The sequence below is a fragment of the Helianthus annuus genome, chromosome 14 (genome assembly GCF_002127325.2).
Source record: "Helianthus annuus cultivar XRQ/B chromosome 14, HanXRQr2.0-SUNRISE, whole genome shotgun sequence".
Classification (NCBI taxonomy): domain Eukaryota; kingdom Viridiplantae; phylum Streptophyta; class Magnoliopsida; order Asterales; family Asteraceae; genus Helianthus; species Helianthus annuus.
The window spans coordinates 170,707,750-170,726,900 of record NC_035446.2 but is presented as its reverse complement, the minus strand read 5'-3'; the positions used below and the strand labels follow the sequence as shown (position 1 = coordinate 170,726,900).

The following is a 19,151-nucleotide window of genomic DNA, read 5'->3' as shown; positions in this document are numbered from 1 at the left end:
TTGCTTGAGTCTATGTTTAGCCGATTCATTTGCATGTTTCCGATTTATGCTTAAAGTTGACTATTTTGCCCTTTTTGATATAAAACGTGATTTTTGGAAAAGTGAAAGAGTAGAAATCTTTATTTTTAATATATAAACTTGCACCGAAAATTTCGGATCAGTTGGTGGTCCAGATTTTGAGTTATGGCCATTAGCGTAAAACTATGTTCTTAAGTTACATAAACGGCACATTTCGCATATAACCCATTTCAGGCCACGTTTTGATACAAAACTTTTTACCCACTGATGTTATATAATATTCTGGGATTTTTGATGATTTTTATTTAATTTTTGGCTGATCGTTTCTTAAATCGCTTAGTCGATTCGGTTTATGTCGGTTTTGACCGTTTAAGCCATAAAATGAGTTTTATGCATTCTTTGGACCCGAAACCTTTTCCTACTGATTTTATATGTTAAATAAATTATTTTAAGTATTCTGGAAATATAAAAATCCCAGATTTATTTTGAAAACCCGGAAACGGCGTTAAATCGCATTTTAAGCATTTTTAGCGCATAGTAGGCGTTATACTCATTTTTAACATATAAGACTTATACCTACTGATGTAATTAGTATATTTTCATATAATAACAGTAAGTACAAGTATATGAACTCAGATTTCCAGTTTTGGCATTTTTAGCCCTTGTGAAATTACTAAAATACCCCTACGGTGCATAGTTTGATTTTAAATGTTAAGTTTGGTATATGGGTCATACCCTACTGTTATAATATGTTAAATGGAGTGTATTTACTGTATAAACCAGACCCGAAACTCAGATTTCTAATTTGACTCTTTTATAATCCTTTAAATGACCAAAATGCCCTTCTAAGGCATAAATTGAGTTTAAAACTATTCGGGGCATAATAGAACATAACTTACTGATATTATATCATATTTAAAGCATATTATCTCAGGAAACTTGCATTTGACTCTTTTGGCTACCCGTAACGCCCTTTTTGCGTTCGGTTCGGTTTACGTAACTAGTTTGCGTAAATTGACCGAAACGGGTCAAACGTTATCATTTTTATCTCAAAATCCAGAATGTATTTAGTATGCCCATATTATACAAGTATTCAAACTTGTCGGGTCTAAATCACATTCTATCCGGTCTTTCGCTTAATCGTGCGCTTGTACCGTATCGTCCTTAAAACTAACCAGTCAAAGCTAAGGCTTAAATAAAAGACCCGTTAGAAATCTAATAGGTTATTATAAACCTTTGTTCCAGATTAGGAGGCCCAGTAAAAGCTACCAACACTTATCATTTGTGACTTATACTTGCTCAGGTAAATACATTTTGACTTATTTTCCCTATACGGGCTTGGGGTACGGTATTTAAAATACCGCTTGATCGGGCGCACAAGTCCTGCGCCTTATGGGTGTACAGTCTTGAATAGCTTGTGCGACTCGTTTAAACAGTCTTGTCTTACTTTAGGCTTTGGGGGGTTATTGACCGTGTCCCGGATATCCTTGGCATTATCTTACGAGATGGCCACGACCAGAGCACGGGGTGTAGGCGTACACCCGGCGTGTATAACTCTTTAATGTGGTGTGTCATTTAATCTTTAGCCCGGACAGCAGATCCCGGGCCACCATAAGTACGGGTACATGTAAATCGTTCACAAGTTTATATTGCATAAATATCCCAAGTTAATAAAAATATTTATGCCTTGTGCATTTAAATCAATTTTCAATCATTTTCAAAATGAGTCAGTCGATTTGTATTTACCAGTGTAAACTGACGTATTTTTCCCAAAAGGTTAAGTGCAGGTACTATACGAAATAGGCTGGTTGTTTCCTAAGAGCGTCCACTATAGTCCCGCAAGCTCGGACGACAAATAGCTGTTGAACAATTTATTCTTATTTTTATTTGATCCGCCTGTGGATCCGTTTCAACTACTTATGATGTTTATTATGTCATTTTAATTAAAGTTGAAATGTATCTATTCTGCTTCCGCTGTGCATTATTATATTGTGTTGATTGTCTATGACGATGCCAACTACGTCACTGTAACCCACACCGGGCCCACCGGTGACACGTGGAAAGGGGTGTGACACCCCCCCCCCCCAAAACTAAATGCTAAAAGTAAACCCCATAACTAAATGCTAAAAAAAAATTGACAGAATTACTCTACATGATCAAAATTACTCTACAGGATCATTTGTAGAGTAATTTTGAATTGTATGTTGTTTGATAAACTTACAGAGTAATTTTGATTTACTTGTAAAGTAATTTTGATGCAGAGTAATTTTGATACACCTGTAGAATAATTTTGATAATTACCTACAAGATCAAAATTACTCTACAAAAACATTTTACAAAATTACTCTACAAAGATCAAAATTGCTCTACATGATCATTTGTAGAGTAATTTTGATAATTACTGATAATTACGAAAATGCCACCGCGTTTTTTCAGTAAAACCTTCGGTTCGTACGTTTTGTACGTTAAATTTATTTGTATTTGATCTTTTGTCTATATCTCATTAAAGAAAATAGTAATAAAACAAATTGTATCTTCAACCATTTTGTATTATCTCGAACCCACTTCAATTCCGATTAGGATTAACCCTTCAATTTCCTCCTTAATCATAATCCCTTGATCAAGCACTGCTACTCCGGACAGTCTCGGCCTTTTTTGGATCCCTGACCTCTACCTTGGCCACAACCAATGTCTTCACGGTTTAAACTTCCACTGCAGTTGACTTAATGCTAAGGGTGGAGGGTTTCATTCAAACACTTTAGGGTGTTTGAGTTTTCTCTACCCAATAATCTCATGCCGTGTCAACTTCTCCCTTCATTCCCCATTTTATACTCAAACACTAGGAATGATTTAAACACCCACTCATTTAAAAAAAATTGATTGATCCTCTCTCTCCTCCATTGCTCTTTATTCATTATTCACCTTCGGTGAATACTCACCGCCCACACCCCTTCTCTCCTACTCCCCACTCACCGATCCACCACTCGGAATCATTCCCCGTGCGGCAACCCCACTCCCCACTATCACTCCGTGTACCCTAAAACAAATTAAACCCTCATTTGATCTTTGTTTTACCACCATGTCACATTTCTTCTTGATAAGCCCCCGCTAATATCAACCACAAACAAAGACAACCCTCGGGTTGATGCGTCCCTCAGTCGCCAAAAATGGCTAGGCGTCATCACTTTGTTGTTTTGTTGACGGGGCTAGCAATGAGCATGGTCCTCGTTCCGTACGAAAGTATCAGTACCGGAAAAAAAAGTTGGTAATAGTATTGAATATACCGGTACCGAAAAACTGAAAAAATAGACACCAGTATGAAATATACCTGGTACCAATTTGATACCAATACCTGGTACCAAATGCTCATCTCTAGATGGGACCCACAATTTATTGAAGCGTCTCTGAATGTGAGACGCTTATCCTATGTGTCATTTTATGCTCTCTAGATTTATGAGAATTGAAAAGCCTCTAAATTTACTCCACCGATATTATTTCGGTAAAATCACTTTATATCGTTGATTATATGAAAGAAATTAAGGGGGTGTTTGGGTTAGCTTATTTTAGAGCAATTTATGACTTATTGACTTATAAAAGTTAATAAGTTGTTTTTTTGAGTGTTTAAATTAACTTCTTTAAAGTGTTTTATGTGTTGTGAAATCTGAATTTCTAACTTAAGAAGCAATCCCAAACACCCACTAAATCAAAGGGAAATGTTTGTTCAATCAGCTTTTCGCGGGAATGCTAAGGATCCATTTTCGAAACCCTAGAACTGATTTCTTTTATCTCGTTAGCTTTATCCTTAAAATTGATCCTTTACAATTTATCGATTTTTGTTTTGTTGAACGAGATGTATTGAACCGGAATAATTGCATCGGTTTTTACCGTCAATGCCATTCTCCAGTTGTTCTGCTGCCGAACATCCATTCCAGATTCCATCGGAGATTCGTTTGGGGGGTGCTGTCAGCCGTGATCGGGACTTCATCAGTGACCTGGCTGTTAAGAGGGCCTCCCGGGCTGTCGATCTCATGAGGGTACTCCCATAACTTAAGAACCCACAATGTGAACTCCTTTTACTGCGTTCGTGCATGGGAGTTGCCAAGCTTATCTTTGGTCTCCGCACATGCCAACCATCTTATGTTGGAGCGGCTGTTACTTTGTTTGATGAAGGACTTCGGCAAGCCATTGATGATATTGTGGTTGGCGGGGGACCGTTCTTTGGGGACTTGCAATGGCGATTGGCTTCCTTGCCAATCAAAGAGGGTGGGCTTGGATTACTATCGGCGGGGGATGTCTCGTCTTTTGCCTTCGTGGCCTCCAGAGTGCAATCTTTGGAACTTCAAGATCATATTCTGCGAGCTTGTTGTATGGGTGATTTGGATTCGGACTTTAGGGCTGCGTTGGATGGTTTACAAGCCGTTCTTCCTGATGTTGACCTTGGCGGTTTTGCTAATAAAAGCACCGCCCCCCGTGAACCTCAAACTATTTTGGCGAGTGCTTTTTATGGTAAAACCGTGAAGGAAATCAATGGTGTTTTCGGGTTATCCCCTCGGCAAAAAGCTGTTTTTGATTGTTTACGAGCCCCCCATGCTCAAGATTTCCTTACTGTTATCCCGATCGAGGGCTTGGGGCAATGTATGTCGGCAGTAGAATATCGGTCTGTCCTCAAATATCGATTGATGATACCATTGTACCCTGAGGATGAACCGTGCCCTGTTTGTCGGAAGGTGTGTCTTGATAGCTTCGGGGAACATGCCCTTCACTGCAAAGAGCTTCCTGGCTTCAAGTACAGACACGATCTGGTTAGAGATGTGTTGTTTGACGTTCTCAAGCGAGCTGGTATCGCTGCTAAAAAAGAGGCTCCGGTTAATTTCCTAACGGACCCGAAGGAGGGGAGGTCTTCCCTTCGACCAGCCGATGTGCTGGTTTTTGGATGGTCCGGGGGTAAGCATGCTTGCATTGATCTCACGGGGGTGTCGCCTCTTGCCGGTTTCAGGGGCAGTGGTTTTGTTTCAGGGCAAGCGACGCAGAAGGCTGAGGCGGGGAAAATATCCAAGCACGAGCAGGCCTGCATAGATAATCAACATGCCTTCCTTCCTTTCGCGTTCGATACCTTTGGTTGTCTGGCCCCTGTGGCGTCCGGTTTCTTGAAGCGGGTTCAAAAGGCAGCACTTGCACATGCGACAGTGTCTGTAGGCCATAGTTATGTGTTTAGCCGAGTAGGATTTGCAATTCAAAAGGGGGTGGCGGCGCAGCTTGTTGCCCGTCTACCAACCCATGATTTGTAATTTGCTCTAACCTTCTAATGAAAATACAAAGTTAAATACTTAACTCGCTAACATTTATTTATGCGGTTATATTGTAGTTTTATTACCCAATTTCATCATAATCACTGTTGTTTAAGTTCATGTTATAAACCACCAAAGGAAGATTAGGATATCATAGCTTTCAGCACATAACACTCTAACAATAAAGACAAAGGCCGATTAGTGCATGTACTTCCTTGCCTTTCGGCTATCAACGCCACCACATGATGTATGATAAAGGCCGATTAGTGCATATACTTCCTTGTCTTTCGGTTATCAACGCCACCACATGATGAATGATTAATCATCCCCTTTTTAACGTTATTTTCACAAAATTAGTAAAGAGTAAATTGCGAAAATGGTACCTGAGGTTTGGTCATTTTTGCCACTTTAGTCCAAAACTCTAACCTTTTGAATCTGGTTCTATGGTTCCAATTTTGTTGTCATTTTCATCAAAAATCAAAGTGTGGTCAGATTTTCCAGTTAACATCAAGCTTTTCTGTCTTTTCCTCCCTTTTAATGAAGGGCAAAATGGTCTTTTAACGTTTTATTATAACGTTGGTCTTTTAACAAATTAAAAAAAAAACTGACCATTTTGCCCTTCATTAAAAGGGAGGAAAAAGACAGAAAAGCTGGATGTTAACTGAAAAATCTGACAAAATTTTGATTTTGGATGAAAATGGCAACAAAATTGAAACCACGGGGACCCAGATTCAAAAGGTTTGAGTTTTGGACTAAAGTGTTAAAAGTGACCAAACCTAAGATACCATTTTGGCAGTTTACTCATTAGTAAAAAAGTTAATATTGTTGGCACTACAACTAAATTATATGAAAATTGTGGTAACCTGCTACTGCTAGCAAATGTTGTTTGTTACAGAAATTAAAATTCTCTCTCTCTCTCTCGGTCTTTATCAGGTATAAAGGTGTAGTTACATGTAACCTAGAGAACACACTAGAAGATAATGAAATAATAAGAAAAACAAGATTTGTCATCACAAGAAGATGTTGATTTATAACTACCAATAAACACTATTTATAAATGGAAAATGATAACTTAACTTCTTTTTGTCTTCATTCCCATTGTCGGCTGAACCCTCGTTTGCAATTCTTAAGTTTATAGCTTATGTATGTTTTGCCCTCATTTGAACCCTCATTGAGCCGGGGTCTCACTGGAAGCAGTCTCTCTATTCCTACGGTGCAGAGGTAAAACTGTTTACATCTTATCCTCCTCAGACCTTACTTTAGCTTTGCTATTGGTGGGATTCACTGAGTATGATGATGATGATTTGCCCATAGTACAAATTGTTGATCGAATGTATACCGAGTCGAGTTTTAATGCTCGTTATTGAAGATCGAGGAATCGGTTATAGGCCGGAGCCTGAAAATGGGGGATTTGGATCTTGTAGGAAAGTTGTAACCTTCACCTGCAAAACAGTAAACCGTTAGGCTCGTTGCAGAGATGGGAGGGCCCCTCTGTGACCACCCTCCGGCGTGAGGATAAGTATTGGTAGAGAGAGAAAGTAAGGACGAAGGTTCAAAAAATCGTACTTGGCAATGTACTTGAACTGGGTATTTATAATGGTCAACTGTGATGACGTCATTCGTCCAGACGCACTTAAACGGAGGTTCGTCCTGGAGATATGTGGTACGGACATCTTTAGAGTGTCCGTCCAGGTGTAGTTCGGTCCATCCTTATGGATCATGTCCGGACTCGGATATGTATCTTCAGTTATGAATTAGGAAGAACATTTTTTTTAAATCTCTTGTGAAGATAAAACACTAGGATAATATAGTTGCCAAACAGTTGATACAAAATCAAAAAAAAAAAAAAGAGGATTACATGATTTAAGAACGAATCCGATACTTAAAACTGCTATTTTATTCTAGTTTTCTCTAAAATCTTGTTTTACAGCGGTGACAGCCATGTTATTACAACCGGGCTTCTTACTCTGTGCACACCATCTTTCCATATCAGCGCTCCAGACTCCGGTGCTGTTTGTCTAGTCTTCGTCGTGAACGTAACCTTGTACGACAGTTTCTGGTATTTCTTGGTGAAACTAAGGACTGACGGTTCCACTTTCACGTCCACGCCTTTGAACTGTGAAATCGCAACATGGTACTTCGAGGTTGGAGATCCGACATTAGTGACTGTTCTGCGAATCGTCACGGTAGAAACCCTTTTGTCTTCGGGAAACACAGCTGAGAGAGCCGGGTAGTTCAAATCGCTAGGTCCGGAAAGCGAATGCTGGCAGGTTCTATTGGAGAATTTGGCGAAAACCACAAGCTGAGTGCGCGTCAAACCCTGCGTGCACAAAAAGTCAAAGTAATCCTGTGCTCCAATATCGTAAATCAAACCAGGGTCAATCGCTTTAACGGGGTTAATGTGACCTGCACCGTGGTCATACGGGCTGGACGGACCGCCAGTGGAAGAGTCTTGTAGCGGTTTATAGGTATTGTCGTGGATGTACGCTGTCGTCATCAAAGCGGATTTTATAGCTGCGGGACTCCATTCGGGATGCCGTGCTTTGAGTAATGCGGCAACTCCACTCACATGAGGACACGACATTGAAGTTCCCGAAAGGATATTGAATCCAACCCTGCGTTTATCCGCCTCGAGGCTCGATGGACCGATGTCCCCGCTCCAAGCCGCAAGTATGTTAACTCCTGGAGCCACCAGATCCGGTTTCAGAATCTCTAAGGAGATAAAATTAGGTCCTCGAGATGAAAAAGCGGCCACCACTGGAGACGGTTTAATACCGAGTTTAGTTCCGTAAAACGCAAGATTCCCGGTGGGGTGTGGATCTCTAATAGCATACTGTTTGATCGCCTTTCCCTCCTTTTCCCCGACCGCTACCGCCGGAATAAGGTGGCAGTCCGCCACAAGCTCCTCTCCGTTAGCCGCGGTGTTCGACAAAATCATGCCGATACCGCCTGCTTCTTTCACCACTTGACCTTTCTGAACCCGTGGACTTATACCACGGTCGCATATCACGATCTTCCCCGCAACCACATGTGGGTCTAATGTCCCTTCCAAACAAAGCGATCCGGGATCCGGGCTACTCGTATTACTTCCGGTATAAACGAGAGGATACATTACATTCGGCGATAGATTCCTTCTCCCTTTATAAAGAGAAACTCCTTTCAGTGTCGCCCCGGAGCCCAACTTCACCGAACCCGGGAAATCTCGGTCCATGGTGCTTGCTCCGACCGTAACAATCCACGGAGAAACATTCGTCAAACTAATCGGGTCGGGCCCACCGTTCCCCGCAGAGCACGATATAAGAATCCCTTTTTCCATCGCTCCAAAAGCCGCGATCGACAAACTATCACGATTGTACGACGAAACTCCACCACCTAAAGAAATCGACATCACATTCACGCCATCCGCCACCGCCTTATCAACCGCAGACAGAATATCCGAGCTAAAACAACCACCGGCCCAACACACTTTATACGCTGCAATTCTCGCACCAGGAGACATTCCACGGGCCGTACCGTAAGCGTATCCCAACAGATTCGCCCCATGCACGGGCGAACCTGCTGCGGTAGCTGCCGTGTGAGTTCCGTGTCCGTCTTGATCTCTCGGAGATTTATACTCTTTCTCCTCGTTAATCTTCCCGGTAGCCGCTTCATACCCGCGGTAAAACGCTCTCGCACCGACTATCTTCTTATTACAATGATGCTTTTGGAAACCTCGACCGACTTCACACGCGCCTTTCCAGTGGGCTGGGACCGTAGTGAATCCAGTGTCGTTAAAGCTCGGACTCTCCGGCCAGATTCCAGTATCCAGCACACCGACAACGACATCATGGTCTGTTAACTTATCAGACCAGACACTCGTAACATCCTGTGTCTCAAGTCCTAGAAACATAGGACTTCTTGTCGTATGCAGCTCATATTTCACCTCAGGAAGTACACCCACAACACCGTTTTGTCCCTCTAGTCTCTCGGCTTCCTCTTCGGTTAACCGTGCCGCCATTCCATGAAAAGCCGATTGGTACGTGTAAATAAGCCTCTGCTCTTCTTCCTCTTGTTCATTAATTGAAACTGCTACTGATTTAACGAGCGATGAATACCAGTCGAAATGATCGGTGTAGTATGCCGGAATAGCCGAGGTGTCTACATGGACAATATAAGTCTTCTTGCTGTTTATGGATGAAGAAACAACAAGGCTGAGTGTGAGGTATGTTGATAGGTAAAGACAAAGCCACCATTTGACTGTAACTGTATCCATTGTTTGGAAAGTGGGAGTGGGATGGAGGAAGTGAAGAAGGAGATGAGTGTTTTTATGAGGGGTGGTGTGTGTAGTAAAGAGTTTTTTTTTTTTTTTTTTTTTTTTTTTTTTTTTTTTTTTTTTTTTGAGTAAACTGCCATTTTGGTCCCTGTGGTTTGGTCACTTTTGCCACTTTAGTCCAAAACTCAAACCTTTTGCATCTGGGTCCCTGTGGTTTTAGTTTTATTGCCAATTGTGGTCCAAAAATGAAATCAGGTCATATTTGTCTTATAAAATCCTGCTATTTTACCCTTTTCCGCAGTGGCAAAATTGTCATTTCTTTTTTATAAGTAAATACCAGATTTTATAAGACAAAGATGACCTGATTTGCCCCTGAGGAAAAGGACAAAATTGCAGGATTTTATAAGACAAATATGACCTGATTTTATTTTTGGACCAAAATGGCAATAAAACTGAAACCACAGGGACCCAGATGTAAAAGGTTTGAGTTTTGGAATAAAGTGACAAAAGTGACCAAACCTCAGGGACCAAAATGGCAGTTTACTCTTTTTTTTTTTTTTTTTTTTTAGTAAAGAGTGAGGGCCTGCCTGCTTGTGCAGGTAATAAAAGTGGTGGTTGTATCTTTGTATGTGTAATAATGATGGTGGATATTTAGTTTAAAGAGATGGTTTTGGGTGGTGGTGACTGGAGTTAATGTTTCAAATGTAAATAATAACTACTTCACTTGATGGTTGTGGTTGCACCGGTCTAGGGTCAGTTACGAGCCAGGGGTCATACTGTTTTATAAGTTCAGGGCTAACCCTTTTCAGGTGTGGATGTATTAATAAAGTGTTAAATGGAGAATTAACATGTTACTTGTATGTATCAAGGGCCACTATTTTTCCGTTAATTTTTATTTTTTTAGAAAGGCGTTATATTTTTGGAACGGATTAAGGCTATGTAGTGGTTTTGTTAAAAGTTGTGTTCACCGTCACCTAGGCAGAAGTGTCACAATTACTAAGGTGTCTAATAGACCAATGGTCTAACAAAGGCACCACAATTTTTTTACCTTTTTAATAGAAGAATGGTGTGGTGGACGACGTTTGTTATAAGAAAACAATATTAAATAAATAAGCAAAGTTGCCCCACGCTCATGACTTGTCCTATGCCTTTGCCCATTATGACACGAAATGTTGTAGAAATCGACCGGATTAATCGGCGCCTAGGCGCTAGTTGGTGGGTTACTGCCTAAATTTAAGCTAGTCGGTAAAAAAAAATCGGTTATGGTCAAAATCGGTAAAAGTCAGACAAAATCGGACTAATCGGGCCCACGTTTTTTGACCCAAAAAACCCAATTTTTGAAACCTAGCCCATGATTTAAAGCCCAAGTTTTAGTTATAAACCTATTTTAACATTTAAGTTTAGGTACTTTAACATTTAACCCTCTCTATCTTTCACTAGTTTACATATGGTCCTAAACTTTTAAATTTATTAATAAAAAGTATAAATTTATCTCCTAAACTTGTAAATTTATTAATAAAAAGTATAAAGTTATATATATATATAGGGTAGGGTTCCTAAGTGAACCAACCCTTATTTGAGAACTAAATGAACTAATATGGGCCATTGATTAAGGAGATCAAGGATTCTAAATGAGTGGCATGATTGTAAATAAGAAGATATCTTATTTAATTAAAATAATACCAAAAAGGGCAAATATGGTATATTGTTTTAACAATCAGTTATTGCTTTTTAAAACTACAATCCCCAAAAACACGTAATTTTAATTTCCAAATTCACATTCGAAGGCTTCACATCCTTGCAAACATTCCATCAATTTAGGTTTTTTTATGAAAAAATTCTCTCGATCGACACGGGTATCAAGCGATTGAATTAAAAAGGTTGGATTTTGTTAACTAGTTCTTGAGTATGCACAACTATATCATGATTAATTGATTTTTACTTAAAATTATGTTGGTTAGCTATTGTTCGACAATGGTTATCATCATCGTGTAAATTAAATTGTACAATCATTGTGCGTTGTTTTGCCTCCGATCTTGTATTTTAGCTATGTTATAATATGGGAATTTTAAGTAATAGTTTTGTTGTGCCAATCGTGGTTAGGTTTATATGTTTATGGTTTTGTTTGGAAAAGATGTGGGGGGTTTTGTAACTGACATTACCGAGTATTATATTCAACATCAATGAAGAAGATGATTGTAGTTAATAAATGCTCTTAGTATACATATGTGTATATTGTGTAGCCATGTGTATGTTATTTAGTAACTGTTTGTTTGATATACACATATGTATAATCAGGGCATGTACATATGTGTACATATGTTTTTAATAGATTCGGATCTAGCATTATACACATGCGTGTGTCACATATACTCACAATATAGTTTCTATATGAATTGTGTGTACACATGTGTATAAACAAGTTGTGTGCATATGTGTACATATATTTTTTAAATAGTTTTGATCTAGCATCTTGCGTATGTGTATGTGTAAAAATAGTCACCATATTTGTTGAATATGAATTGTTTATTAAGTGACATATGTGTATAATCTATTTGTGTTATCTGATATACGTAGGAACAAGTTTTTTTCCAACTAAATATGGCACGTGACTCATGCCCTTCATTGTACAAGATCTCTGCCCAAGCAAACTTATTAGTTCAGCAATTATCATCTGATGGGCTTCAATGCTCACTCACAAAGAATCTGATGACAATATACATCAGAGTTGTGTTCTTAAAGAAGCGTATGAATTGGAAAAGATGAAGAAGATATAAATGTGTTTAAGAATGATATTTGGCTACTCTAACTTAGCTACTGTTGAACCATTTTATTTTTTTATATCTATTTTCTGGATGCTTACTGTGAATGCTGATGGAGCAAAAAGCTTTATGTTAGATTTAGAAAATGTTTTGAGTTAAATGCAAATATACACATATGTATTTGGTAATACAATGTACATGATTCTGGTGCATGAACCAACTATGATATATAATACATGTGTAGTTGTGTACATTTAAACTGTTTATACACATATGTATTTAGGTGTTGCAGACACACCATTTTTAGGTGATAATTTAACATAGAAGATATGAACCGTATATGTGTCACGCCATTTTTACGGTAAAATTAATTTATATTCACACAATCAGACACAAGTTCCTTCGGTTGTATGAGGCAATTCCTTTTGATCTCGTTGCTGCATGTCGGTCTTCGAACCACCAAAGGTTTAAATCTTAGGAGCCCATGATAGTGGCGGTGTATTTTTACGGAAAATGTATGGTTGCCGGTGACTAGGTTTTGTAGAGGCCTAAAGCCATAGTGTGTGGTGTGGGTTTTGACCGGAAAGTCGCAGAGAAGTGCAAGAGATGGTGGGGTGGTTGTGGTGGTGTTGGTTCCGACGTCAATGGGCAGTCTTATCCCGACTTTGTACAATACTCTTAGAGGTTGAAAGTGGTGTGAGGTATTGAATGAAAAAGTTATATGGCAAGATTAAGGAAGAGTAAAAGTTTACTCCACCCCATTTTATAATTTAGTATATATTAATAATAATAATATAATATATATTTGAATTATGGACATGATTTTTTTTTTTTTTTTTTTTTTTTTGAGAAAGTTGATTTCAAGTTTACGATCTGATGCTTTGGATCCCAAGATTTTAGGAGTAGTTATCTATATCTCGTAACTGATCTTGATTAACTAAAACAAATGTATATTAAATTTAAATAAAAATAATGTTTAATGTCTAATGACAATCATACCCTTCTAATTTCTAAACTAAATCAAGGGCCAAGATGAGTTCGTTTTGTTCACAAATAAGGTAAGGTTCACAAAAGAACCTAACCCTATATATATATATATATATATATATATATATATATATATATATATATATATATATATAATTTTGTAAAATTATACTTAAAAAGTTCAATCCGATTAATCCCTATTAATCCCGATTAATCCCTAGGCGGTACCTCACCGTCCGACTAGCGCCTAGCGCCTTCTACAACATTGATGACACGGCGACGCTGTTTCACACGCAATTTAGATGATTTGGCAAGGAGTGTGAAAATTACACATAGTCTAGCAAGCAAAAGTGAAAATATTTTTGTAAGGATATAAAATAATATCCTGTAATTACACTTTGGAAGATGTAAAATAGAAGCCCCACTAGGCACTGCTGCCACCCACTGTTTTTAATGCCCAACGGTTACTACTGATTGCAGCAGTTAATAAGCGTGTATGGACTGGAGACATTGGGTACGTTGGTTGTAGGGTCGTAAACCCTAGTCACAAGTACCACAGCAAGAATTTACTGTCTGCATTTAAAGTCACCCCTTATGATGATACCAAAACAATGCTATTTTATTTATTGTTTAATAAAGATATAGATTGTAGGTAAAAGACAATGGTACCATGACATGATGCTTCATGAGGTTATGGGCCATTCTATTCCTATTCCTACTTTTCAATCTCATGTCTTGTTTGCCTTTCTCAAGCTTTCACTTTTTACCTTCTTTTAAGGATGGCGGGGGCCCATAACTTGCTAGCCCCAAGTCGAAGCGAGTTGTTGCGGCCTCCGAGTAGTGAAGGTACTTCACCGCAAGTGGTCCGAGTATGGTGAGCGAGAGCATCTTCCAATTTGGGCTGAATCGGGTTATATTCAGTTAAATGAGGTGTCACAATCCTATTGGATGATGAAGTGAGTACGCACGGGTTGTTAGGCGAGTGTCCCATCCATTGTAGTCATCGGTTGGGTTTTGTTTTAGGCCACTCGTAGTGGTCTTGTGGAATGGCAAACCACATGGTGAACACCACCCTTCTGGTTGCCAAAATTTGATTCGAGATGTGTTTTTCATCACATGCTCACGTGTACTTTGTGTAAACAACAACCAGGCCACATACCTCACTACTACACATGGTCTTGATACCATCTTTGAAAGTAATCGCATAGAATTAGAGAATAAAATCATAATTTGCTCCAAATCATCCGTGTACTTTACTAGTGTTTTTTTTTTTTTTTTTTGAACGGCATCGACACGACTTATATCATCGTATAAATTGTACAATTTTGATGTAACATAGAATTCACATCCATGTGGCTTTACAGGTGTCATGGCAACAAAATTAAATTGTACAACGTTGATGTAACACAGAATTCACATCCATGTGGCTTTAAAGGTGTCATGGCAACAAAATTAAATGTTTTTAATAAACAATTGATCTGAATTTATTGTTTTTTTTACACAAATGAACCCAAGATCTTCATCTCTCAAAGTGTTTAAATGTTTTTTTTTTTTTTTTTTTTTTTTGGAACGGCAAATTTGGATCACTAACAGACCACTGGAGTATCATCGTGTCACCAGCGAAACCACTAACAGGTATCTGGATTTATTGTTAATAAATGTATCATTACTTTATTTAAACATATTTATAAATTCATTGTTCAATTAAGATTTTACATTTTTTTTATATGAAGTCCAACTTTTCTGTTTGTATAATTCATATTTTGTATACCATTAAATATATGAATTTTTAAATCCCACTTGTGGCCTAGTAGTAGGAGGGTTGGATTCTTCGGTTGAGACCCAAGTTCGATTCTCACTTGTGTGCTTTTGGTGGATTAAAGCAAATGGAGGATTTGAGCTAGGCTTTGTGTGAGGTTGTCAGTTTGAATCCCGAGCCCACCCTGGTTTCGTCCCACCATGTGTTACGTCAGAGAGTTTTGCTCTTGTGGTGGCACAACGACTGTCGAGTGATAACCGGAGTGGGCAATAAGGCCCTCCAATTTTGGGAGTGTGGTGGCCAAACACAAGAAAGTCGTTCCAAAATATATATATGAGTATTTTTTTTTTTAGTTTTAATAATTGTTCTTGATTATTCATATGCAAAGGCAAGGCCTTTAAACACCTTGGGAAGTGAAGGTCTTGGGTTCAAGTCCTACAAACGACAGAAATAAAAGAAATTTGACGTTAAAAAAAATATAAGTGAAGAGGTAATGCACTAATGCTTCTAATGGTTTGGGATCAGAGCGTTGGCATCAACCTGGTCCGAAAGGCATAGTGACATTTCGTTTGACCAACATAATACAAATTGTCGGTCCGTATCAAATATGCCATAGGGAAACAATCATGTTTTATAAAATGGATCAGTCATAATTGTTTGGTTACCCAGTGGCGGATCCAGAATTTATTTTCTGGTGGGACCGAACTTTTAAAGGGGTGATCGAGATTTTTGCCTACAAATTATGCTAAACTTTTTTTTAAGTACATGTACTGAATACTCGATATGTTTATCATGTGATAAAGAGAGCTCCCAAAATCACTTCTTCGAGCTCGGTTCGCTCACCCACTTCCCACGGAACTCTTTCCTTTAATTTACGTGTCTTAGTAACGTAGATATATTATACTATGCTTGCTCGATATAAATTATCGACTTCGGATATTACTGGGCCTCAGCCCGGGTCACCTTCCAACAAGTTCTTTTATATGATGTAGCTCGGATCTAACCTCCGGACTGCTAGATACGCATCACCCTGAAAACAACACCCGACCCCGATATTTGGTGTGACATAACGGTATGTATATTAAGTTTATAAGCAGTGCTGTACAGTGTAAACCAACAATTTCCTAGATTTCACAGAGAAATACATTGTTCAATTGTTGCTGCTAGAAACGCTTAAAAGCATACACATTCAGTCCTTTATCCATGTGAAGAGTGAACATAGTTCGATACGTAACTTCTTCACTCTCATCCACCAGTTTGAACTTATAGAAATAAACAAGAAAGGCCGCCAATATCTTCATCTGTCTATAAGCAAATTCCTTCCCTAAGCATATCCTCGGCCCACCCTAAACACAAACATAGATATAGTCATATAAAAGAGGTTGAACCAATTTTACCAGTTTGAAATCGGGCTAGCCCGTTTGAGACTTCATCATACCTGAAAAGCAGTGAACTTAAACGGACTTTCGGGTTGAAAAACACCATTGTTGAGCCATCTTTCGGGTCTGAACTCCTCCGCGTCATCTCCCCAAATGTAAGTCATCCTTCCCATTGGATACGGGATAAAAGCTACACCGTCTCCTTTCTTGATCTTTAACCCATCTGGAAGAACGTCGTCTTTCACAGCACTCTTGCCGTCCTGATATAAAATTTATAAAAATAAATTTAAAAAAAAAAAACGAGTTAGATGTAGTTAGATGTATCGAATTAGTTAAGTCGGAAAATTACCAATGGAACAGCCGGGTATAGCCTGAGAGTCTCGGATAACGCTGCATGAAGATAATGCATTTTCTCAAGTGCAGCTTCGGTCAACTTGACCCCGAATTCATCCATAGACGTGTCATCGTCGGCTTCTGTGGCTGTTTTCACTTCATCTGCTATCTTTTGTTGAATCAACGGATGCTTACAGAGCATGTAAAAGAACCATGCGAGAGTGTTTGCGGATGTATCCTTTCCGGCAATCACAAAACTCAGGGTTATGTCTCGCAAATACTTATCGGTCATATTCTCCGGATCGTTTTCACTTTCAATCAAAAATCTTGATAATATATCTTCTTTATCTCTCTATTAAGATTAAAAAAAAAAAAAAAAAAAAAAAAAAAAAAAAAAAAAAAAAAACATACGTTAATCGTAATAAACAAAACGTCCGATTTTAACTGTAAAAGAACGCGTTTACCCACATGAAGATTTGCGTCTTTCATCTGCTCCCTCTTGTTTCGTATCAATTCGTACACAAACTCGTCGACCATTCTGATAGTCTTTTTAAGTTCAGCTTCCGGACCGATGCTGAAATATCTCTTTACCTTCCACAGAAGATCCACAAATCGCCAAAAGGTTAAACTATTCGACTCATCAAACGCTTTCATAAACCGATTACTTCCCTCATCTAACCCAGATAGAGTATCCAGATCAAACCCGAATCCCACTTTAAATATCGAATCTAAAGTAGATTTCAACAACAAATCCTAAACAAAAACAAATTGTTATCACTTCCATTTAGATATATGGATGGTAATGGGTCGGGTTTGGGACGGGTTTAGGTAATCCCAAACCCAAACCCGGTTAGATAAGCTTGTCCTAAACCCGTCCAAAACCCGTCGGGTTTCTAGCAGGTAAATACCCATCGGGTATACCGGGGGGTTTCGGGTAAACCCGTTAATTTAAAAAGATTACTCGTTGGGTATGCTCATCTCAAAATCCATTGAGTATCTATCGGCTAACTACTAACCGGTTAAATTTTGTACTGTCATTATAAAAGTATATATCAAATAACTACAATGTATACGGAATAGAATACCTATATGTGTAAAATGGATGTATCATATATATAAATATATACATAATTAATAATATAAAAGAAATTATATCGGGTAAACGGGTACACTTTATCGGGTAATTGGGTCGGGTAAACGGGTATATCACTAAATTCCAAACCCGTCCCAAACCCGCGAAAAAAATAAAAACTATTCCCAAACCCGATTAACCGACCCATAAACCCGTCCCAAATGTGTCGGGTTTCGGGTTTACCCAGCGGGTTCGGGTTTGATTGCCATCCCTATTTAGCTAAACATATATAAGTTGATCAGAAGTGAATTTCTCACCTGCAAATTCATTGTTTCACCAGCAGCTGCAAGTAATGAAATCTTTTTAGCAAGTTTAGCACCATTTGACCTGAAAACAACAGAGCTAAAATCGCGTAAATTTCTCGTCGAGAACTCGAAACTCGCAAGCTTCCGTTGATGACGCCATTTATCTCCATCCACCGTGAAAATCCCATCCCCAAAAAGATCACTCATTATACCTATATTATACTCCCCCTGTAAACAAAAATTAAAAAGTCAACGTTAAAGTCAACTAACCAAAACCCTAAAAAAACAAAAACAAAAAAAACAATAGTCAAACAATTAAACAAACACCTTGTTGTAATTTGCAAAATTGGTTTTGAGAATGTACTCAACATTAACAGGATCAGCAGTATAAACTTCACTGTGTGAAGGTGTGATGAAGCGAAAAGTAGGATGTGTTTTAGCAAGTGACGTCATGTAGTCGTAAAGCTTATGGAAGTGGATGAGTTGGTGGGTTATGGGTCCGACCACCGGCGGACGGTGGTCGGATAATATGAGTTCTGTGAAGTAGGGTAGAAACACTAGAGCCAAGAGTACGAGGAACAGTGAGGCAACAACTCCGATGATTGCAAGCGTGATTGGTGGTGAAATGATAAGGCTGGTGAGGAGGAGGGTTATTGTCGGGAATAATAGTAAGGGAAACTTCATGGTTTTGTGATTGCGAATTATTATTAACGTTGTTTCAGGTTGAGAAGAACATGAACAGTTGAAGACAGACGTAAGGGATACTAATAGGGTGATGCAGGGGCAATGTAGTAAATAGGCTTGATTTGGAGTGGCGTAGAGGGTTGAAATGTTGAATGCTACGAACAAAGTTTATTGACGTTGAAATGTTGAATACTTGCACAACTTTATTGACGTGGTTGGACAAATGCGTAACCTCGGCGTCATCATCGTATTCAGTAAATCTTATCAATAGCAAAGCTAAGGTAGGGTCTGAGAACGGTAATATGTAAACAA

General features: G+C 38.7%; 2 protein-coding genes across 3 annotated transcripts; both read right to left on the bottom strand.

Moving 5' to 3' along the window:
* Positions 1 to 7,072: 7,072 nt before the first annotated feature.
* Positions 7,073 to 9,608, bottom strand: LOC110905072 (subtilisin-like protease SBT1.3). The gene has a single exon (XM_022150957.2). It carries the CDS (start codon positions 9,556 to 9,558, stop codon positions 7,231 to 7,233), a length of 2,328 nt encoding a protein of 775 aa, XP_022006649.1. The 5' UTR covers positions 9,559 to 9,608; the 3' UTR covers positions 7,073 to 7,230.
* Positions 9,609 to 16,121: 6,513 nt separating this feature from the next.
* Positions 16,122 to 18,985, bottom strand: LOC110905073 (cytochrome P450 704C1). 2 transcript variants are annotated; one of them, XM_022150958.2, is made up of 6 exons: positions 18,483 to 18,985; positions 18,168 to 18,383; positions 17,247 to 17,531; positions 16,795 to 17,130; positions 16,505 to 16,705; positions 16,122 to 16,412 (listed from the first exon to the last, which is right to left on the bottom strand). In XM_022150958.2, exons 1-6 carry the CDS (start codon positions 18,837 to 18,839, stop codon positions 16,230 to 16,232), a joined length of 1,578 nt encoding a protein of 525 aa, XP_022006650.1. In that variant the 5' UTR covers positions 18,840 to 18,985; the 3' UTR covers positions 16,122 to 16,229. The 2 variants fall into 2 exon arrangements, with proteins under 2 accessions (XP_022006650.1, XP_022006651.1); XM_022150959.2 differs by having other exon boundaries at positions 17,247 to 17,369; positions 18,483 to 18,984.
* Positions 18,986 to 19,151: the final 166 nt, after the last annotated feature.